Genomic DNA, 23,496 nt, shown 5'->3' with positions numbered 1-23,496 from the left:
TTCCTGTTATTTTTGAATTTATTGCTCCTCCATCTGCTAGTAAGCCACTTGTTCCTGTCTCTCGCCACCGTTTGGTCACCTCCTCGACAGCGGGGGACTTTGCTGCTGCCTTCATGGACTCTCAGTTTTATGCCATGAATGGACTGGTTTCTCCATTACTCCCAGATAACATCCTCTCTTCTTTCCACTCTACATGCACAGTCATTTTGGACTCTGTTGCACCGATGCGCTGGAAATCCAGGAAATCAAAATCCGACCCCTGGTTAAATGCCACGACCCGTGCCCTCAGGCAACGCTGCAGACGGGCGGAGAGAAAATGGAAAAGGACAAACTGCAGGTGTCTCTGGGTTTTCTGAGGGACAGTCTGACTGACTATCAGAAGGCTGTGAAGGAGGCAAAAGCACAATATCTGTCTCATATTATTTCGAGCAGTTGTCATCGTCCCAGTGTGTTATTTCAGACTATAAACTCAGTTGTAAATCCACACACCTCTGTTTTGTTGGACGCTACAACCACAACCTGTGAGGAGTTTCTTCAGTTTTTTATTGATAAGGTTTCATCAGTCAGACAGAACGCTGATCAGAACTGTAATGTTGAGTTGTCTGCTCCTCGTGCACATTCTGCTGTGCTCGAACAGTTTGAGCCCATTTCTTTTGCATGTCTCGCTGATGTTGTAAAACATAAAATCTACAAGTTGTCCTTTTGATGTTGTTCCAGCTAAGGTGCTGAAGGAGGCTTTTAATACGTTGGGGCGGGTCTCCTAACTTTTATCAATGCTTGTCTTAGATCAGGGTCTGTTCCAGCTGCTTTTAAACATGCTGTGGTTCGACCTCTTCTTAAAAAACCTCACCTGGACTCATCAGTTTTATCCAATTTTAGACCTGTCTCTCATCTGCCATTTCTATCTAAGGTTTTAGAAAAGGTTGTCTTTTTACAGTTACAATCATTTTTAGAAGACAATCTCATCCTTGAAAAATTCCAGTCTGGGTTTAGATCGCGACACAGCACTGAGTCAGCACTTTTAAAAGTTCATAATGATATTACTTTGTCGGTGGATGCAGGGAATCCTGCTGTGCTGGTTCTGTTGGACCTCACAGCAGCCTTTGATACTGTGGATCACACAGTACTTGTTTCCCGGTTGGAACATTTTATTGGCATTCATGGTATTGCACTTGAGTGGTTTAGATCATATTTGGCTGAAAGGAGCTTTTCTGTCATGATTGGGGACCTTTCCTCATCAACTGCTCCTCTGTGCTGTGGAGTGCCGCAGGGATCTGTCCTTGGGCCGATTCTATTTTCTTTGTACATTCTGCCATTGGGGTCAATTATAACCCAGCACAATTTGTCCTTTCATTGTTATGCAGATGATCTGCAAATCTATCTGCCTGTGAGGACTAATGGGAGTGATGCTTTGTCATCATTATTTAATAGTATTCGTGATGTGAAGCAGTGGCTGTCCCGAAACTTCCTTTACCTGAATGATGGTAAAACTGAGATCATGGTGTTTGAGCGCACTGGCATACCAAATGTGGTAACACCAAATTTTGGTGCTTTGGCTAACTATGTAAAACCAGCTGTCAAGAATTTGGGAGTGATATTTGACAGCTGTTTGAGGTTTGATCAACAGATAAATTCTGTTGTTAAAGCTAGTTTTTTCCAACTTCGCCTCTTGGCTAAAATAAAGCACTTTCTCAGTAGACGTGATCTTGAGACGGCCATTCATGCTTTCATCAGCTCCAGACTTGATTATTGTAATGCACTTTATGCGGGCATTAATCAGTCGTCTCTTGCGCGTCTCCAGTTGGTGCAGAATGCTGCTGCTCGTCTTTTGACAAACACTTCTAGACATGAGCATATTGCGCCCATCCTATACTCACTCCACTGGCTTCCAGTTCGTTTTAGAATTGATTTTAAAATTTTAATGTTTGTTTTTAAAGCTATTTATGGCCTTGCACCTCCCTACTTGTCTGAAATTTTAACTTTGCGCACCTACAGTAGGACGTTAAGGGCGTCTGGCCAGCTTTACTTAGATGTTCCAAGGTCAAGATATAAACGCTGGGGTGATCATGCTTTCGCGGTAGCTGGCCCCAGACTGTGGAATGAGCTACCTCTTGAGTTACGTACTATTCCTGACCTAGCACTTTTTAAATCTAAGTTAAAGACTTATTTATTTAAACTGGCTTTTAACACTTAGTGGGGAGGTGACATGTTCTGTTATTTTTATGTTTTTTTTTTTTTTATGTGTTGTTTTAAAATTTTATTTTATATGTGTTTTATTTTGTAAATTTGTGTTTTTAATGTTAAGCACTTTGGACACCAGTCGGTGCTGTAAAGCGCTTTATAAATAAATGTTGATTGATTGATTGGTCTTTTGAAAAGCTCATATATGCACACACGCACGAACTCCTGCATACACCGTTTAAAGGTACATGCTCATACGGCTGAGAGTATTTTTGCATTGCATTATATTTTTTTTTCTTATTGGGGAGTGTTATGTACACAATAAATTTTGCTGAGTAAAATTTACTCTGCTGGGATAACGTTTGATCCCAGTGTAAATAGAGTAAAAAACACTCTATTATAGAATAAAATCAGCTCTGCGTTGTCGCCAACTGAATGGTCCCCCCCTAAAAATTGGCCTGCCCTGCCTTCACTGCGCATGTGTGATTTTGGAGTTCTCTTCACCCAAAGCAATCAAATGGATTAATGGGATTTTTAACCATCAGATGACAAAGTAATACCTCTTAAATCATTCTAAAGGCCGTTTTAAGCAGAAACAAGGCGATAATCTGTGACACTTTAAAATGACCAAAGCGCAGTGAACGCATCAGCTAGCAGCTCAAGTAGCTGCGGCGACTCTGATCACTTCTTCCATCTTTTATGATGAAATAATCCTGAATTTATGTGGAAATGAGGTGATAATCGAGGTGATAATGACGCTTGCGCAGTGAAGGCAGGGCGGACCGATTTTTAAGGGGGACCGCTCAGTCTTCGACACCATCTACGCAAGTGGTTGTACTGCAATAAGAGGTGATTTTACACTATGTTGAGTTGATTTAGCTCTGTGGTAGAGTATATTTAACTCTATTGAGACTGGGACCAAATGTTATCTCAGCACAGTAAATTTTACTCAGCAAAAGTTTCTGTGTAGTCAACTATACTCTCATGATGAAATACACAAAAGAGTACCTTCCTGTCTTACATGCAGTACAGTATTTCTACAGTAATTTCTCTCCATGTACATACTGTATATTGTATTTGTGTGTGCGGATATGACAAAGCAAGCGGTACGTTCATGTAATTGTTCATGTTCGACATATGTCAGTGTTTAAAAGGTGTGTATGTGCATGTGTTTTTCTCTCAAATCCAAGAACGTGTTAATAATCTTCAACTCCTTGCAAAGAACATTTTTCACAAGTTCTCAGAAAGAAAACCTTCATTACAATCTTAGCATTCTTACAGTTTAAATTTGATTGTGTGAGTGATGTAATGTGATTGTTTAAGATGCCCGAGCCTTTGTTTTGGTGTCTGTTTCAACTGAGTAGCTACAGTCCAACAAATGTTACTGAAACCACAGTGAACCTCAGCTTTACCTGCTAATAATTTCTCATGGCTCAGTATCCAGCAGTGTTAATTGATGTGCATCCAGTGTGCACAGTTTTACATGTCAGCAGCTGCAGCCTACATCCATGCCTCCTGTGAACATATTAGGTCATGATGCTGCAACACTCAGTTGAATTCAATTCAGTTTATTTATGCAGCACCACATCATAACAAAGAGCAGCAAAAACTGGCATCTGCAGTCATGCAGTCACTGTGGAGACCCCTGCAGAGACATTGGCCAATGTCTCAAAGGACAAACCCTTCCATTTACAGTGCTTCAGTGATGTCAGCCTTCCTCTATAGATCTGACATCTGGCTGTTCAACAGTGCCTTGGTGACAGAGTTTGACAGCTTTGACAACAGAGACTTCAGAAGGATTGCACGCATTCAGTGGTTCCATCACACAACTAATGATGAGCACAGACCCAACAGCCTCCCACATCCCACCTCACAGCAATGTGAAGAGACCGATGATGCAGCAACATCCTGTGCTTCCCTCCTGAACATCCAAACATTACACTTTGATCCTCATGATGGCTGGAAACAACCAAAAGGGGGCCCTCACACCCACTGGCTGGATGTCGTAACCCAGGACCTCAGGACATGTAATGTCACATGAGACTACACTCAGCAGCTGGCACAGGATAGACCCAGATGGTGGGTGTTGGTAAACCTGGTCAGCTCCATGCATCAACTGCAAAGGACTAAGATCATAAGCAACATATAACATGTCTCCTCAAAGCCATATTTTTTGGAGAATAAGTCTAATTTTTTTCCTTTTTTTTTTGTTGCTAGTTTGTGATGGACAAGAACGTATATACTGTCTATGATGTACGATATACTACTGACTGCAGGGTGCCGCGCCAAAGCCACATATTCCCAAAACCCACACATAGCCCTATGGTCACCCGGAGCCCCACAGCCACAGCAAGCACCAGAGAACCCAAAGTACACATGGAAGACATGGCATGTCTGGAAAAATGGCCGTTACCCCACCCCACCTGAAATTGAGAAGTTGGCACAGGTCCTGCAGCCACTCAATGAAAGAAGGCACCTAAACTCCACACACTGGGGCAAAACTGAGCGTAATCACAGTGTGCTTTGAACTAAACCAAAAAGACAAAGGTTCAGCAATCCATGGAGCCAATGCCCCACCTGGTGTCACCGACCGAATGGTCCCCCTAAAAATTGGTCCTCTCTGATGACGTGGTTCACGGATTAACACCTTGTTTCTGCTTCAAACTGCACACCAGTCATTATCTGTCTAAACGACAGATATCTGAAGCTTTTGTACAACAATCATTTCTGCATAAATTCAGCATTGTTTCATCCTAAAAGGCAGTGGAAGTGATCAGAGCACCGCAGCTAAACAAGCTGCTAGCTGATGCGTTCACTGCGCGTCAGTCATTTCAAAGCATCACAGAATTTCATTGAGTTTCTGCTTAAAACTGCCTCGTTTCTGCTTAAAACTGACTTTAGAATGATTTAATAGGTTTTACCTTTATCATCTGATGGTTAATAATCCCATTAATCCATTTGATTGCTTTGGGTGAAGAGACTCAGTCTCAGACATGCTCCTGTGGTCCGAAATGACACATGCACAGATGCGAAAGGCGGATTGATTTTTAGGGGTGGACCATTCGGTCTGCGACAATGGGACTGCCCGGAACTGTCCAGCAAAGGGGACAACCCAAGGGGTGTCGTCACCTAGCAGCACATTTATTTTATTTATCGTTCATATTTTTAACTGTTGTGACCACACACAAGCACCTTGATCTTTGTTTTACATTAGTTGCTTTTCTTCCCCTTCTTAGCCATTTTCCAGTGAGGAACAAAAACAATAAATAGATTTTTTTGGGGGGGGGGGGGGAGAATTGAGGGCTATATATATATACATGTGATTTCTTAGTTTTTTATTTTTAATAAATTTACCAACGTTTTCATGTTGTCATTATAGGGTGTTGTGAGTAGAATTTTGAGAGAAAAATAAATTATTCCATATTGAAATAAGGCTGTAACATAACAAGATGTGGAAAAAGTGAAGCGCTGTTAATACTTTCCAGATGTACTGTATACCATACAACAGGTAAGGAAATGGTGTTATAAAGTATAAAAAAAAGTGTGAATGTCTGACCAAATTGTTCATGTCAATGGGACAGTGTGCTGACCATTTACATATATATATTGGATTTTCTGTTTTATCATGCAGAATGACACCAGCAAGATTAAAAATGCTGCAGTAATACCCGTGTCCCCTAAACATTTGGATTGTATATCACTTTAGTCTGTCTTCAAACTCAAAGGCATTGTTGCGCGATATGATCACCTGTATCAGCTGTCCCAGAATCAATCATCTGATCCAGAGAAAATTCCAAAATGGATATTGCTTGAGATGATGATTCCTGTGCTCAATTCCTATCTCCTTGTGTCGACTCCTTGAATATTTTTCACAAGTTTTAAGTCAGAGATGCTAAGATGCAAATCACAGGTGAGGATAATATTGATACAATTTAGAGATTTGGAATGAAGAATCCATGAATGGGACAGGGGTTGGAAAATATCAAAGAGGAATAATGTGATGTTGCCTGGCAAAATTATCACAAAACAACAGCAATGAGACAAATTAGATTTTATTAAATAAATTGGGAATAATAGTGAAGAGGAAACGGGTGTTTCAGTAGGGTTAGGGTCAGAAAAGGTAAGGCAAGTGAGTCTGAACATCAGCAAACTTTGAACACTTAATGGAGGAGGAATTACCGTTTCTGAAATGACAAGATATTACTGTGATATAACTGTGATATTTGGGGACCGAGTTCATTACCCACACAAAGCGACACATGACACAACATGTGTCCTTGTTTCCACCTGATGTTGTTGTCATTTTTATGCCCAAACTCCACTTTCCTTTGATACTAAGTGGAGTTGCGCCCATCTGTGCATGCATGGGCCTGTTTATTCAAAAAAATAAGTGTAGTTGAGCACAAAGAAAGCATGTGTGTTTTAGGTGACCTAAAAGCAGGCTGAAAGTCTACCACAGTGACTGAGTTATTTTAAGCGTGCAGCACTCATTCGTACCTGCCATACAACATTTTCTGGAGTACAAGTAGTGTGTTTTTTACTAGTTTGGGAGGTCTTCTGACTTACACTCTGGTGCGACTTATATATCAAAAATCACACATTTGTTTTTAATAATAGCACATGAATGTGACTCCACTGTTAATATATTCTCAAATAGATACACTTCACTTTCACGTAACTGGAGATTACATGATATAGAATTAGAGTCCTTTTTGTATAACTGTAGCTGTTGATTCCCACGAGCGCTGTCCATGGTACTGGCACGGTGCTGTTGTGTGATGATGATTGCTGTCAGTTCCCACGTGTGAACACTATAAGTTGTTTAATATTGGTGTTTTCTTTGCAAAAGCAGTCTGTTTAAATAAAGAAATGCATACCCAAACAGCTCACAGGGAATGACTTTGAATTAGATTAGATTTATGTGCATTGACCACGCAACACTGGGATTTTTCAAATGTGCTAAATTACAGACACAATCTCAGCCCTGCAATTACTTATAAGCCTTGATAAATCATGATACATGTGTAAACCTCGCCTATTTGCATGTTCAGCACCCACAATTTTGCACACTCGGGTTGTCACACCCCAAAATTGCATATACATGAAGGCAAAAGTGTTAAATGAGCAATGTGTTCATGTTTTATATTATATTTCGCACATTTGGAAGATTCCGTCATTAGTAAATCAACGTGCATGTTTTTGCAGGACCTTTGGTGTTTGTGCACGTTTTTACACACACAAATCTTTAGTAAATCAGGCCCTGAATCATACACACTATCAATTTAAAGAAGACAACTTGGGGGGGGGGGGGTGGTTTGAAGTGTTGGTTTCAAACAATGTATACTTTAATTTTAACCAGGATTCAGGACATTGGCAATTTTACATCAGGAAGTGGATTATTCTGAATATATACATTGGCGAATGTAAGGTAACGTGACTTATTGCCGATTGCTGTAGTAACTCTCGATTTATGTAAAGTGGAGGAAACCAAATGGAGAAGAAAGCATGCAATGATGTGCCCAGAAGACACTTCCAGGTTTATTGTGAAACTAGACCATACAACATGCACCAAGCAGCACATATATGGTCCATTGTCAAATTATACAGAAAAGGAATTGAAATTATGTGTATTTGGAATGTTGCCCTTCAGCAGTATGCCTCAAACTGCAGGAAATAAAGCCTTTGCTCTCTGAGATGATTTTTTCCTAAGTTAGAGGATTTTGCAAGGACACTTGGCCAAAATGCTTCTCGCAAGTACTTCCTGAAAGCATCAGCTTGACATGCTTTGATTTGATTGTCACCATTGCATATACCACCACAGAGCAGCAGTTTGCAAACTATTGATGATTCAGAAATGTCTTTGCATTAACTGAAGGTCAGAAAACATGATCTGTAAAGGTATGCTTGCGCGGGTGGCTGATGCACTGTTGGCAGGTGGCAGTATTTTAAAGGTTAAAAATGTGATATTTTTTTTATTTAGAAGAATCTCTGGCTCTGATCTGCTAAATGGCTATGAAAATGTGTGTAACTCTCAGGAGGAGGAGCATTTTCTCTTTCGTAGGAGGTAGAAATGTGGAAATGTGCAGGTTGTCACTGCTAAAAACCATTCACAAGTTGAAGGTCATTAGAATTGATAGGTTTTGTTATTAATCACTGATTGGACTATCTTACTGAGAATAACCTCTCTGAGCCACTGCAGTCTGCTTTTACAAAATATCATTTAACAGAGACTGCTCTCACTAAAGTGGTGAATGATCTTCTGCTTACGATGGATTCAGACACCACTACAGTTATGGTGCTGTTAGATCTCAGTGCTGCATTTGATACCATGGATCATCATATTCTACTTGATAGGCTGGAAAATCATTTTAGGATTACTGGGAGTGCCCTTGCATGGCTGACGTCATACTTGACCAGTTGTTCTCACTGTGTTTTGTACAGTAACACTACCTCTAACCTTAGTGACATGAAATTTGGGGTTCCACAGGGGTCTGTCTTAGGCCCCCTGCTTTTCTCCCTTTATATAGCGCCCTTTGGGCACATACTGCAGCATTTTGGGATTACCTTTCACTGCTATGCTGATGATACTCAGTTATACATGCCGATAACTCCTGGTAATCTCATTCACATAAAATCCTTAGAAGATTGTCTTGCGGCAGTGAGAAGTTGGATGTCCAGAAACTTCCTACTTTTAAACTCTGATAAGACTGAAATGATGGTTCTTGGTCCAGTGAGACATCAGCATCAATTTGACCAGCTAACGCTTAACCTAGGCTCGTGTGTCATACATCACATTGACAAAGTGAGGAACTTTGGGGTAACGGAAAACAACCATCAAAATGGATAGAAGAATAACCAGAATGGCAAAGGCTCACCCATTGATCAGCTCCAGGATGATCGAAGACAGTCTGGAGTTAACTGTAAGTGCTATGAGAGTTAAAAGACGCCTGTGTGAAGCTAATTTATTTGCAAGAATCCCCATCAAAGTCCCTCTGTTAAATAAAAGACGTGCAGAAGAGGTTACAATTTACCAAAGAACACATCAACTGGCCTAAAGAGAAATGGAGGAATATTTTGTGGACAGATGTGAGTAAAATTGTTCTTGTTGGGTCCAAGGGCCACAGACAGTTTGTGAGATGACCCCCAAACTCTGAATTCAAGCCACAGTTCACAATGAAGACAGTGAAGCATGGTGGTGCAAGCATCATGATATGGGCATGTTTCTCCTACTGTGGTGTTGGGCCTATATATCGCATACCAGGTATCATGGATCAGTTTGGATATGTCAGAATACTTGAAGAGGTCATGTTGCCTTATGCTCAAGAGGACATGCCCTTGAAATGGGTGTTTCAACAAGACAGTGACCCCAAGCACACTAGTAAACAAGCAAAATCTTGGTTCCAAACCAACAAAATTAATGCCTCGCAGATGTGAAGAAATCATGAAAAACTGTGGTTATACAACTAAATACTAGTTTAATGATTCACAGGATTACTAAAAAAGCAGTTTATTATTAAATTCCACACAGATTAAACGTAACAGACACGGATTATTTGTTATAATTGTTTTAGCAAGTTTTCAGGGTATCATGCATGCAGTCTCTTATTAACATGACGAAAAGCATAAAAAAAATACATTTTTGTAGTATAATATTAATTTACAACTGTCATCGTGTTGATTCTCTATATGTTGTTGACTGCAGCGACTCTCTGGCACGCAAGGGATTATGGGAAATGTCAATAGAGCGAATGAACACTACTGGCCAGTAGATGGCAGTAGAGACCTTGAAAACTTGCCAAAACAAAATTCCAGATAATCCGTGTCTGCTACATTTAAGATGCGTGGAATTTAATAAATGCAGACACAGTAAGAACATCTATAAACCCAGAGAATATATTCACGAAAGTTTTAGGCACTAGAGTTTAATGCTGTTGTCCGTAGATCCTGATCAGTGTTTCAAATGCATTTCTCATGTCGTGAACGTACTGAGATTACCCTATCCTACCCATAATGCACTGCTGGACACATCATATATCCACACTAAAACTTTAAAAATTAGCGCATTACTTTAAAACTAAAACATATATCTGATATTTTCACTTTATAAAACTTCAGACATGACATTAATTTAAATAACTTGTTAGACATTAGTTTGGTTAAAAGTTGAACCATAAGTTAAAAATGTATGCCTCTGGATGACTTGGGTGATATTGCCCGCGTATCGTTATGAGGTTAAGACAACTGAGTTTTTATTTTTTTGGGGACCAGTTCTCCTTTGTCTACAGAGGATAGAGTGGTTTCTTCTTGAAGCAGCTCTTCTCTGTTTTACAGAGGGTAGAACTACACATCAGCTATGAAACATTTAACAGGTAGGTGCTCAACTTATTTTAAGTTTTATAAATATTTGTAGCTGTTCAGCTTTATTTACCACGTTATCGGTCTAAAAATTATCGGACAAAAATTTATCGCAAGATAATTAATTCAATAATTGTTTTTAAAGTTATCTAAAAAGATAATCCGATAATGAAAACATTATCTTCAATGGTTATCGGATTATTGGAACTGTGCCCACCACAGTTTTGGCGCTCTATAAATCAAAATAAATTGAAATTGATTGGTTTATAGAACTAATCATATTTTACAGAAACTTCAACTTAAGAAACTGTGCAGAAGCCTTTACCTCTGCCATGATGGTGATGATGCAATTTCACCCTTCACCTTGGCAACACACGAGCATACTTCCAAGAACTTCAGGCACATGATACACATGCACTTCTATGGTACTGTAATATATGTTTTTTATTAATATATATGTATATATAGTTTAAATATCGCAGGATTTACAGTATAACCAGGTAATTACATGCATACATTACAATAAATTAACAGTTAATACAAATTCACCCACATTACCCTTGACTAAAGAATGCCATTATGTATCATACACACCACAAAAAGCACTATTTGTTATGTGTCGGACGCCGCTCGGAGAACCGACCAGCGTTTGAAGGACCCAGTATGAAATAAGCAGAGCACGGTTCAAAGGCTAACTGAATTTAATACATAACAGTGATAATATAACAAAAAGGTGCGGCCTGGCGTGGTGCGCTCCCAGCAGCGCTAACGGTCCGGAGCCAGAAGCTGTTTCGGACCCAAGGACCCCGCCGACACCCCCCAGGTGGCCGCAACAACCGAGTCTGTGAAAGAAGGAACCATTATGTGAGTCCACACTCTACACACAGAACACTTAAAGGTGTACAAACAGCAAACACTTCCTGGCTTGATTACTGATCAGCTTCCCAACCTGCAGGCATGGAACATCCCGTTCACAAAACTCCACTGCAGTGGAAGCTGATACATGACTAACAAACAGCTCAATACAATAAGGTGTGAGGGACACCACATTTACTGACTGTATAACTGTTAGTCACAAAATCTAACGTACCTCAGGAAGTGTGCTGACGAGCGTGAGACCTCACCCCCTCCTCTTTCACAGACTGTGCATCAAACCTGGACGTTCTCAGCATCCGCTGTTGATGAGATGGCTCCCGAGACGACGATCTCACCCGTCTGGTCACAAGGTCGAGTCTCTGGCAAATACACACTGTGCACTCCAGTCTTAAATGCCAACATGCTCCAATCCATCCAGATGCACCACAGCTGTGAGTCCTGACGAGTCGCAGGTGATCAGGGTGAGGTCCTGACAGCCTCAGCAACACAGCCACTCAGTCCCAAACGCAAGCCACCTGGGAGGAAACCAAAAGACAAACAAACCGGCAGCCAGGCCCCCCCAGCCATATAACACTATTAACTAGAAGTGTAACAGTACACAAAAAAACACAGTTTGGTACATATTGTGAGTTTGAGTTCATGGTTCTCATAGTTCAGTATGTTTTCAGTACAGCGGTGGTACACCTGGCTGTGGCAGATATATGGTTATTTTAGAGATGTGGGAGTGGACCGGTTGCCTGATGGTTGCACATCACCAGCGCATGCTCCCATAACTGACTTGAACAAAATATGCAGTATTAAACTGCTGTTTTGATTTTGTTTTTTTTTAACCTATGGCATTTGGTCTGGTCTGAATTGTTAGTTGGCAGTTGCTTAAATGTCGTGGAAAGCATGTATTGCACTGTATTCACCATTTTCTTCTCCCACTGAAATTCTCTTTGGGTGATGTTCGAACCTGCAACCAGCTCCATACCCCACCTTAGATAACAATGCAGGCATATGTGTTTTGTCTGATCCACTTGTCTTTGTCCATCATCAGAATTATTAAATGAGGATCAGTCATGTTCCCAGACACCAGAGGCTGCACTGCACACACAGCCTGAAATAACAACATGCTAACACAAGTGATAGCTTCTCCAAATATGATTTTGTCATGTTATCGTATTCAAGTAAATCATTCAAAAACCTCCTTTCAATTAGGAACAGTCAAAATCCTCAGTATATTTAGCTAACACCATACCATCCTGCGCTGTCTGCACAGCTTCAGTCCTGCCACAGCCTACAGTGCCATTCTGAGTCTCTTTGAGTCCTCAATCAAAAACAATTTTGGAAAATAGTTAAAAGGAAGTAAATTTAACATGTCAGACGATCTCACATTAGCTGCCTCTACACGTCATCGGCATCCTGCCTTGTCACAAAGCTAACCCGCGGGGCACTGCACACATGTCTGGTCCTGTTGACTTTCTTCAATCATCCATCATCTAGTGACAGAATACAAGACTTTTTAAGTGGGATTATTTATTATGCACCACATCATTTCAATGTTTCAATTTTCTCCTCCATCTCATAGGGGGTCGTCTCACTATCACAGTGTGTTTCCTGTAGGAACTCTGCTGGTTTCTTCCTCTTTTCAGCACCAGCCCTCATTTATCTATTTGTCTGAACTGTGAAGGCTGGCACACCTTGGTGTCTGCAGTTTTCCTATTGGTGTTGTTAGTGATGGTGTTTAGTTAACTGTGGAAGGACAGAGACACTGAGGGGTGATGGGCAATGCTAGTGAACATAGGAGGTGCAGATCACATCATTTTGCTAATGTTTAAGGAGTAGCAATTGGACCAGTGCAGTGGTGGGCACAGATAACCAAAAAATTAACTTCGATAACAGATAATCAGATAACTGAAAAGTTATCTTCGATTAAGATAAAACAATAAACCACCCAAAAATGTATTGGAAGTTACAGATAACCGATAAATTCCAATATTGTCTCTAGTACATTTAAACGAATTTAAGTTTTAATGCCACAATAACATCTGATATTAAAAGTAACAACAGACCCACACACTGGCACAAAAATGCAACATTTTATCAGTAAAGAAAATGATCAAAGCATATGTCAAGGAAATAAATTTATGGCTGGATAGAAAGCTGAAAGGTTGAAGTTTTTCATACCAGTGTCAATATTGGCCCTGCATTTTGTCAGTCTCTTAGACAACATGTTCAATGTAGGCCCCGCATTGGCCAATTATGGCCTGCAAACGCTTGGGGGAAAGTGTCCTGAGGAATGTTTCGGATTTCTCTGCAGATGTTTTCCTTCAATGCATTGATGCTTGGCATCAACATAAACTTCAGGGTCTCTGCAAGTAAAAAGAAACATAAGTGATTACGTTTGTAGCATTTAAGGGGCAAACCGAGTGTTTTAAATGTTGTATATTTTTTTGGGACACCCTATATATAGCGCCAAATCACAACAAAGTTGCCTCAAGGTGTTTCACACAAGTGAGGTCTAACCTTACCAACCCCAAGAGCAAGCACACAGGCAACAGTGGTAAGGAAAAACGGCCTCTTATGATTTGAGGAAGAAACCTCAAGCAGACCAGACTCAAAGCAGTGATCCTCTGCTTGGGCCATGCTACCGATACAATTGACAATACAAATATACATGTCACCCTCCTTCCTACTCTTCCAACAGCAAAAGGGGTAACTTATTAATAGTTGGGGAGGGTATAAGGTGGTGAGGAAAGGAACTGGCCACCCTACCACACCATGCCTCGGCTCGGCACGTGTGTCACTCTAAATATCAGATCCCCGACAGTCACTAATGAGTATGGGAATCTACTTTACTTTTGCTTCACATTGTACTGAATCTGCAGGAGCCATCTCCAAAAGTTAAAGGTACCATAAGCAACTGCACATTCTATAGTAGGAAAATATATAAAAAGTTTGGGACCTTACAGACTTGACATTACTTTTAAGAAGGAGGCCCAAAGTAACACCTAAGAATGAATGAAATTTGATGTAAAAGGTCTAACAGAGCTCCAAGATCACCACTAAGGAGCTGATGGAGTTACAGGCATCAGATGCAAATGTGACATCATCTACTGTTGTGAGAGTGCTCCATCACCTTGACCTAAAAGGCTGTCGACCAATGAGGAAGCCCTTACCCCAAAAATGGTTGACCAGAACAAAGTCCTAGTCTTTTTTTTATATTAATACTGGCACTGTACATTCCACATTAAATACTGGGTACGAGCACAATGCATTCAGCAACTGAAAATTACTGGAAAATAGTACAGGATAAAAAAAAGTGGGAGAGATTCATATAGTAACACAGCATAAGAAGAAGCGACAGATGAGAGGAGAGGAGAGGACAGGGAAAAGGCGGAGGAGAGGAAAAGATTATGACCACAGTACACCAGCTTAGCATCACATCTTTATTGGTAACCATGGAAATAATTATAGAGCAGAGAGAGAGAGAGAGAGTGTCAAAGCTAACAGGAGATGAGGAGAGAATACTGTTGGGGTAAAGTAGCCGAAATGTTGGCTGAGTTCCTTAAACCCTGCCTCTGTGATGACTGAGGGTTTGTGAAGATGACGGGCTGCGGGGGATCTTTTTTTCCTGAAATGCAGTATACAGTCCATTTTTTTAGCCTATGTGAATATTTTTATTTGAAATTTCTCAGATATGTTCGGAGACAAGCGTGAATTATGCTACCCGTGGAGTGTAAATTATAATTATCCACATTTCACTAGAAATACAATGATATGTAGCTGCGGTTTAGTGAGTAGAGCAACAGCACAGTGTTGTACAGAGACGGTGAGAAAAAGTTGCTTCAACAGTTGTCATGGAAACAGATCAAAGACTTCCAAAAACGCTGATTGTTATCATTGAGAGTCCAGTTGACGATATTTAGAAAACTGAAATCACACCTACCACCAAATTTGAGATTGTGTAGCCATGTGGAAAGTTTGGACGATAGCTTCACAGTAAATTTTTCTATGTTAAATTTACACTGAAGCAAGTATATATGCACCTATACAAAACAGTGTTAAATCAACTCTGTTATTTTTAATCAACTTTATTTAACATTCTAATAGAGTTAATTTAACACCGCAATAGACTGATTTAACATGATTTTGAATGAGATCATATGCACTTGCTGCAGTCTTAATTAGTGCATTTGTTTGTTTTTAGTCATAGTCCAGTTTTGCTGTGGATGTGTCCACAGGGAGCTGGTTTCCAGAGTTTTGTATGTGGTTTGACTAATAACCTGTTTGCTATGGGGCCATCATTGTAGCAAAGTATTTGCAAATGTGTATTTCAATCCACAAATATGTAACCAGATCCACAAATGTGCAGTCACATCCACAATTGTGTATTTCATTCTACGAATGTGTAACCAGATCCACAAATATGTAATCAGATCCACAAATGTGTAAAAAAAAAAATCAGTACTTGTATAACCGTGTGTCTGTGAAAATTGGGCCACTCGATTGGATGTGTTCTTACACTTGACTTTTGCTACACTTATGCCGTGCAAGATCCACAAATGCATGCAGCGATTTGTACTTGTGTGGAGACTAACCACCACTACTGCGTTAAGCCTGGTTGAGCCCTCGGACAACATCTTTGAGGGCGTGTTTCGTTTTTTTGTTTTTCCTGTGTTTCTGAGTCCAGGAACATGAATGGATCTTCTTGCGTCTTTTCATTTTAAATAAAGACAAGAATAAAAATGGTAATTCGGGGGGAATGCTGAGGCTCTGGAAGTCTGCATGGCTACCGGGTTATACATGCCAGATGCCTAGAAAAGGTATGTCCATCAGGAAGGAGAATGTCAGGATCATACTGTGCACAATGGATCCACTGTTGTATAAATAAACTATATTTCATACGGAGTCTAACAGATGTGCAAGTTGTAGCAACTTACTCCCTCATCTCACGGGATCCCATTCTCTCGTGACTCCTGTTGCTGTCTGCTCTGTGTGTGTGTGTGTGTGTGTGTGTGTGTGTGTGTGTGTGTGTGTGTGTGTGTGTGTGTGTGTGTGTGTGTGTGTGTGTGTGTGTGTGTGTGTGCACATATGCGTTCAGTCTCCCCCCACCTGATTCCACTCACTGTGTGCTCTGATAGGCATGACTTTTAATATGATATTAAGTTATTGCGAGGGAACGCAAAAACAATTGCGAGGGAATGCAATAATATTGCAAGGGAACGGAATAATCTGGGCCAAAAAAAAATGAACCACCATGTCCCTAGGCAGACTCCGTAGGTTACACATTTGTTGATCGAAATACAATATTTGCTCATTTTGAAATGGATACCTGCAACACGTTTCAAAAAAGTTGGGACAGTGGTATGTTTACCACTGTGTTACATCACCTTTCCTTCTAACAACACTCAGTAAGCATTTGGGAACTGAGGACACTAATTGTTGAAGCTTTGTAGGTGGAATTCTTCCCCATTCTTGCTTGATGTACGACTTCAGTTGTTCAATATTCTGGGGTCTCCGTTGTCGTATTTTGCTCTTCATTGCTCTTCATCCACACATTTTCAATGGGCGACAGGTCTGGACTGCAGGCAGGCCAGTCTAGTATCCGCACTGTTTTACTACGAAGCCACGCTGTTGTAACGTGCAGAATGTGGTTTGGCATTGTCTTGCTGAAATAAGCAGGGACGTCCCTGAAAAAGATGTTGCTTGGATGGCAGCATGTGTTGCTCCAAAACCTGGATGTACCTTTCAGCATTGATGGTAATGATGATTACAGATGTGTAAGTTGTCCATGCCATGGGCACTAACACACCCCCATACCATCACAGATGCTGGCTTTTGAACTTTGCGCTGGTAACAATCTGGATGGTCTTTTCCTCTTTTTTTCCGGAGGACACAACGTCCATGATTTACAAAAACAATGTGAAATGTGGACTCATCAGACCACAGCACACTTTTCCACTTTGCGTCTGTCCATTTCAAATGAGCTCGGGCCCAGAGAAGGCGACAGCGTTTCTAAATGTTGTTGATGTATGGCTTTCGCTTTGCATGGTAGATTTTTAACTCGCACTTGTAGATGTAGAGACGAACTGTGTTAACTGACAATGGTTTTCTGAAGTGTTCCTGAGCCCACGCAGTAAGATCCTTTAAGGTCACGGGCATTCAATGTTTTACTCTTCATTATTCTTCTCTACAAGAGTCAAGACAGAAGTCAGACTACCAGAGCAAGAATTTTAGCTGAGGAAGCTTCTGTGATTTGAAGCAAAATGTCCTCACGTCATGCAACCCAGTCCAGTCGAAGATTCAAGCTTCTCTACTATGGAAACCACCTGGACAACTGAGAGCCTACACAGAAGCATTCAATGTTGGTTTTCGGCCTTATCGCTTACGTGTAGAAAGTTTAGCAGATTCTGTGAATCTTCTGATTATATTATGGACTGTAGGTGATAGAATCCCTAAATTCCTTGTAATTGAACATTGAGAAACATTGTTCTTAAACTGTTGGACTATTTTTTCACACAGTTGTTCACAAAGTGGTGATCCTCACCCCATCTTTGCTTGTGAACGGCTGAGCCTTTTGGGGATGCTCCTTTTATACCCAATCATGACACTCACCTTTTTCCAATTAGGTGTTCTTTGAGCATTCATCAACGTTCCCAGTCATTTGTTGTCCCGACCCGACTTTTTTGAAACGTGTTGCAGGCATCCATTTCAAAATGAGCAAATATTTGCACTAAAACAAAAAAAGTCTATCAGTTTGAACATTAAATATCTTGTCTTTGTGGTGTATTCAGTTGAATATAGGTTGAAGAGGATTTGCAAATCATTGTATTCTGTTTTTATTTACATTTTACACATCTCAACTTCATTGGAACTTGGGTTGTAGTTTGCATGCTTCCCACACATTTGCCCCTGTCGCTGTGGACCTCACACTGTGCGTGCGTCAGCACTGGGCGGAAAAGGGTGAATAAAAAATAAAAATAAAAAAGTGACACGGATTTCTTGCAGATCTTAAAATAAAATCACTCCAGGTCCCAGAAGGGATCCAACCAGCCCCACCCCTCCTGAGAGAGAGAGAGAGTGAGAGAGAGAGAGAGAGAGAGAGAGAGAGAGAGATGAAACGCAGGGCATGAGTGCGCTGCTGTTGCTCCCTGCGTGTGCACGATCACCGTGCAGTTTCTACTTTATTCTCTGGCTTGTTGCTTTGCAACCATCTTCTGGGTTTTTCTACTTTTTTTTCCATCACATTTTCTCAGCACTGGAGATCAAACCTGCAGTTTTGTCCTGCTGGAAGCTCAAAGACCAGCGCGCGCTTCTTCACCCGACATTTACGCACCAATTGCGCACCGCGCTGTCACGCGATCACGGACACGCACTCGCGTAGAATTTTTTTTTTTTTTTTTTCCACTGATCCTCACCTCGTTACACATGTAAGTTTTAATAAGCTCGATTGCTTTATTTGGTTTGATTTGTTTTAACCCACCAGTCCATCAGCTGACAAGTTTGACATGCAGAAGGCGGGCACCCTCTAAGGACGCGCTCTCTTAGATACATTCACGTCTAAAAGATGAGAGAAACTGGACACGGCAGATCTTCGGTCGGTTACTGCAACTGCGATTGCGAGGAGGGAGCGGAGGCCGCCGGGGAGAGAGGACAGGGAGAGGCCGGGGAGGAGGAGCTGTCAGCCGGGCTGCCCGCCGCGCACCAGCCGCCGAGGAGGCGGAGGGAGGACGGACGCTGCTGCTGCTGCTGCCGCTGCCTCGTAGTGGGATTCTAACACCGCTTTTTCCTCTCGCTAATTAGTCCGAAGATGCGACATAACGAACACTGGCCTACTTACTAACTGTCGCATGTGTACGCTTATCAATGTGGCACTTTTGGGTCGCCTTAAAGGTAAATTTAGCACTTTGCAGAACTACAAAAAGCTGCCGTTTCAAATGTACCTGTACAGCATCTCCCACAAAGGGCATATCATCATCATGATCATCATCACCACACACTTTAACTTTATGTAGATTTCTCTTAACATGGTCCTAGTTGAAGATTCAGAGCTTAAACTCGAGTAATATTTCTAGAGTAGGAACTTGTGGTGTGTTTTTGGTGCTCAGTAAGTCTATTGCACTTTTTAAAATTTTGTGATAGGTTGTACAACTTTTAGAATGTTGTTGATGTATTTTCTGTGTTATTGTTATAATGTTGGACTTCAATTTATTATAAGATCACAATAGCTGTTTTTGTATGTGTTAAGAATTTACTGAGATTTATCCTGATACACTGCAGCAGCTGTGTTTCCAGCTGCCTTGGCAATTTATGATCTGTTCATAAACCTATTTGTCAGAATCTGAAGATCGATGTAAGCTCCTCGTTGACACCGCTGTTCACAGCTTTCATCTTTAGGCTTTAGGTTGTCATCTTAATTCTTTGATGGTATTTCTCAGCTGAGTTGAGCACTCTGCTATATGAGCAATAATTTTCTGTCTGGAACGTGCACACGGCCTTAAACCCATCAGATGATGGTCATCTGCTTATCAGACAAACGCATATACGGGATTTTTGATGCTTTTTGGCAGATGCCGTTTGCAGGTACATCCTCACACTAACTCGTGACAGTATCAGTTTGGGACAACTGTCTCGGCGAACAGGAATGTAACACAAACGATGGAGAAGCTGCAGTTCCAAACACATTCAGAGACTCAATGGAATACAGACTGAAGTTGGTCAACAAGCCTTGAGTTTTGGCTGGTGTCCGACACAAGGTTACTGTGGGGTCACATACTGGATACCCAGAAACGCTGTGTTGGCAAAAACTGCAAGAACCCCACCTGACCTAGGTAGGATCTTCTGTTTTGTCTTTTTAACTGTCTGTGTTTTCCTAAAGTGCATGTTAAATGATAAGGTGTCCAATTGCATGTTTGGTTGTTTCCATCCATTTTTATCATGTCTGATTACATCACTTTCTTTTCCCTGCATGTTGCCGTGGATTTTGTCGACAAGCTTGATGCACAAATGGTCCACTGCTTCCCATCTGCTATTTTCTCACAGTGCCATGCAATGTGATCTTCAAAGAAAAACTGGATAAGACAGAATTTCTGCTGCCTTTGTAATGCTGTACAGTTTGGAACTGGGAGGGAAAAAAGCCTCTCACCTAAAAACTTAATTAAATACTTGTGGAGTTTAAAATTCTCTCAACACCTTAGAGCTGGGATAGGAAATGACATTGATCATCATCATACAATCAAATGCTCTTTTATTATAAAGCATTTGGTTGTATGATGATAACAGCAAATGGACTGCATTTCTGTAGTGCTTTTCCATCTAAGAGTGATGCTGAGTGTGCTTTACAATGGTATCTCACATTCACAGACACACACCAATGTCAACATGTTGCCTTGCAAGGCACACCAGGAGCAACTTGGAGATAAAGGACCTTGCCCAAGGACCCTCAGTGATTTTCCAATCTGACAATTATTTGAAATTATGATCTGCTGGTCTAAAGCCCACTGTTTTAACCTTCAGACCACCACTTCCCTGTAAATAAGCTATCTAGCTCAGTGGATAAAGAGCTGGGCTGCCAATATGTAGACCTGGGTTTGAAATCCCCTCATGGTCTATGTACCTGGACCAAAAAATCTGCATTGTCTTAGTCCACCCAGCTGTAAATGGGTAACAGCCTTAGTTGGGGAAGTAACCAGAGTTTGACTAGCATCCTATCCAGGGAGTGTTGTAAACTATCTTCTGCATCACGACTCCAGAGATAACAACCAAGGGGCCTAAGATTAGGTGTGGGCTGTATAAACGATATCATCGGTTCACGGTATAAAATTGGCTGACAGTAGAGATTTAGACTCCACTGAACAATTGCGGTAATGTTTGTTGATGACGTCATTGTATCTTCCTCAGTGATTCTGAACGACTGGAAAAGGCTCCAGTCAGTGTTTTGGTCACAGGCTCCATCTCCACCTCGGCAGATTAAAACTTCTCCTTGTAAGAATGTAAAATTACCGTATTTTCCGGACTATAAGCCGCTACTTTTTTCCCACACTTTGAACCATGCGGCTTATAATGAGGTGCGGCTTTTGTGTTTTTTTCTTCACCCGCCAGGGGGCGCTTTAGCAGAAAGTGAAAAAAACGAGAGGTGGAAGTCAAAGTTGGAAATCAAAGAAGAAAGCGCTAATTTTCATTTAGCACATGCAAGCAGCAGGCACGACGGAGAATTTTTTTCAAACCCACACTCCCTCATCATGGAAACCACACGAAGAAGTTCATATGATGCTGCATTTAAGTTGAAGGCCATCGATCTGGCAGTACAGGAAGGAAATAGAGCTGCTGCACGTAAGCTTGGCATGAATGAATCCATGGTTCGGCGCTGGAGACAGCAGCGGGAAGAACTCATTCAATGCCAGAAGACAAGAAAGGCTTTCAGAGGACATAAAAGCAGGTGGCCTGAACTTGAAAATGTTCTTGACGACTGGGTTAACACTCAGAGAGCAGGTTGCCGAGGTGTATCCACCGTGCAAATCCGGCTGAAAGCCAAATCAATCGCCCGCGAAATGAGTATTGACGATTTTAACAGAGGACCGTCCTGGTGTTTCAGATTCATGAGAAGAAAGAGCCTGTCCATCAGGGCGCGGACAACTCTCTGTCAGCAACTCCCTCCGGACTACCAGGAAAAAGTTCAAAATTTCCAACAGTTTGTTGAAACAAAGATCGTGGAGAATGCCATAGAACCAGACAACATTATAAATATGGATGAAGTGCCATTGACATTTGATCTGCCTCTGACCAGGACTGTAAACAAGACAGGTGCATCATCCATTATGGTGAAAACCACCGGACACGAGAGGACACATTTCACCTGTGTCCTGGGCTGCACCGCATCTGTAAAGAAGCTTTCCCCAATGGTAATGTTTAAGCGCAAAACTCTGCCGAAAGACCAACTCCCGAAGGACATTGTGGTTAAAGTCAACCAGAAAGGATGGATGCTAGAAAGTCTAATGAAGGACTGGTTAACGGAGTGCTACGGAAAGCGCCCAGGAGGATTTTTTCACCGGAAAAACGCGCTGCTTGTTTTGGACAGTATGAGGGCTCACGTCACTGATTCAGTGAAAGCAGTCATCAAGAGAACCAACTCAATTCCTGCTGTGATTCCAGGAGGTACAACAAAGTTTTTGCAACCCCTGGACATCAGTGTGAATTGAGCATTTAAAGCAGCACTCCGGGGTGAATGGGAGGCTTGGATGACTTGCGGCGATAAATCCTTCACAAAAACTGGCCACATGCGAAGAGCACCATTTTCTGATGTCTGTCATTGGATCGTAACAGCGTGGAGCAGCATGAAGGAATCTACCATCACCAATGGGTTCCGAAAGGCTGGACTGCTGCGTGAAGACTGCACACAGCTTCAGAGCCAGCTTCACCCTGGGATGACAGTGACACGGAGAGCAACACTGACATCGACACAGAAAAGGTATGTGATGAAGCTCTTCTGAGGCTGTTCAACTCCGACACTGAAGAAGATGACTTCAGTGGTTTCAGTGCGCAGGAGGACGACGAATAAACCAATCAATAATTTTTCTGTTTTGTTTGATCAGCACTTTTATGCTACAGGCACCGTTTGGAAACTAATCAGTTCAGTTATGTTCAGTTAAAGTATGTAATCAGTTCAGTTATGTTCAGTTAAAGTACGTAATCAGTTCAGTTATGTTCAGTTAAACTACGTAAGCAGTTCAGTTATGTTCAGTTAAATGCCGTAATCAGTTCAGTAGATATCAGCGGCTTTTAGCCCGGTGCAGCTTATATATGTACATTTCCTTTTTTTTTTAACTTTGTGGGTGCGGCTTATACTGCGGTGTGCTCTATAGTCCAGAAAATACGGTATAAGTTATTTTAACCCTCTGGAGTCGCCTGACTGAATTCGGTTACGTAAAAGTCACATGACAGAATTAAGTCATTGTCTCATTAAATTCACCAGACACAGTATCTGTTTCAATGCATTTTAAAAGTGCACGCTTCAAGCTTTATACGAGTTTTTAAATTATGTTAATAGGCCTACTATAACCTGAATTATGATTAATAATTTCCAAAATGTTTTTTTGTGAA

The 23,496-nt window shown here is 41.3% G+C and overlaps 1 protein-coding gene across 13 annotated transcripts in view; it reads left to right on the top strand.

Moving 5' to 3' along the window:
- syngap1b (synaptic Ras GTPase activating protein 1b) overlaps positions 1-23,496 on the top strand; it is a 640,555-nt gene that overhangs the window by 378,315 nt on the left and 238,744 nt on the right. The window contains exon 1 of one of the 13 annotated variants that reach the window (XM_034174269.1): positions 18,575-19,290. The exons of 11 other annotated variants lie outside the window; for them this stretch is intronic. In XM_034174269.1, coding sequence (XP_034030160.1) covers positions 19,248-19,290 — 43 coding nt within the window. In that variant the 5' untranslated portion in view covers positions 18,575-19,247. Of the gene's footprint in view, positions 1-18,574; positions 19,291-19,822; positions 20,228-23,496 lie in introns of those variants that run through there. One more of the 13 variants, XM_034174270.1, reaches the window with a different exon arrangement.

This window comes from Thalassophryne amazonica, chromosome 7, assembly GCF_902500255.1.
Source record: "Thalassophryne amazonica chromosome 7, fThaAma1.1, whole genome shotgun sequence".
In the NCBI taxonomy this organism is placed as follows: Eukaryota; Metazoa; Chordata; class Actinopteri; order Batrachoidiformes; family Batrachoididae; genus Thalassophryne; species Thalassophryne amazonica.
The sequence above is the reverse complement of the archived record's forward strand: the minus strand, read 5'-3'. Positions and strand labels throughout refer to the sequence as shown.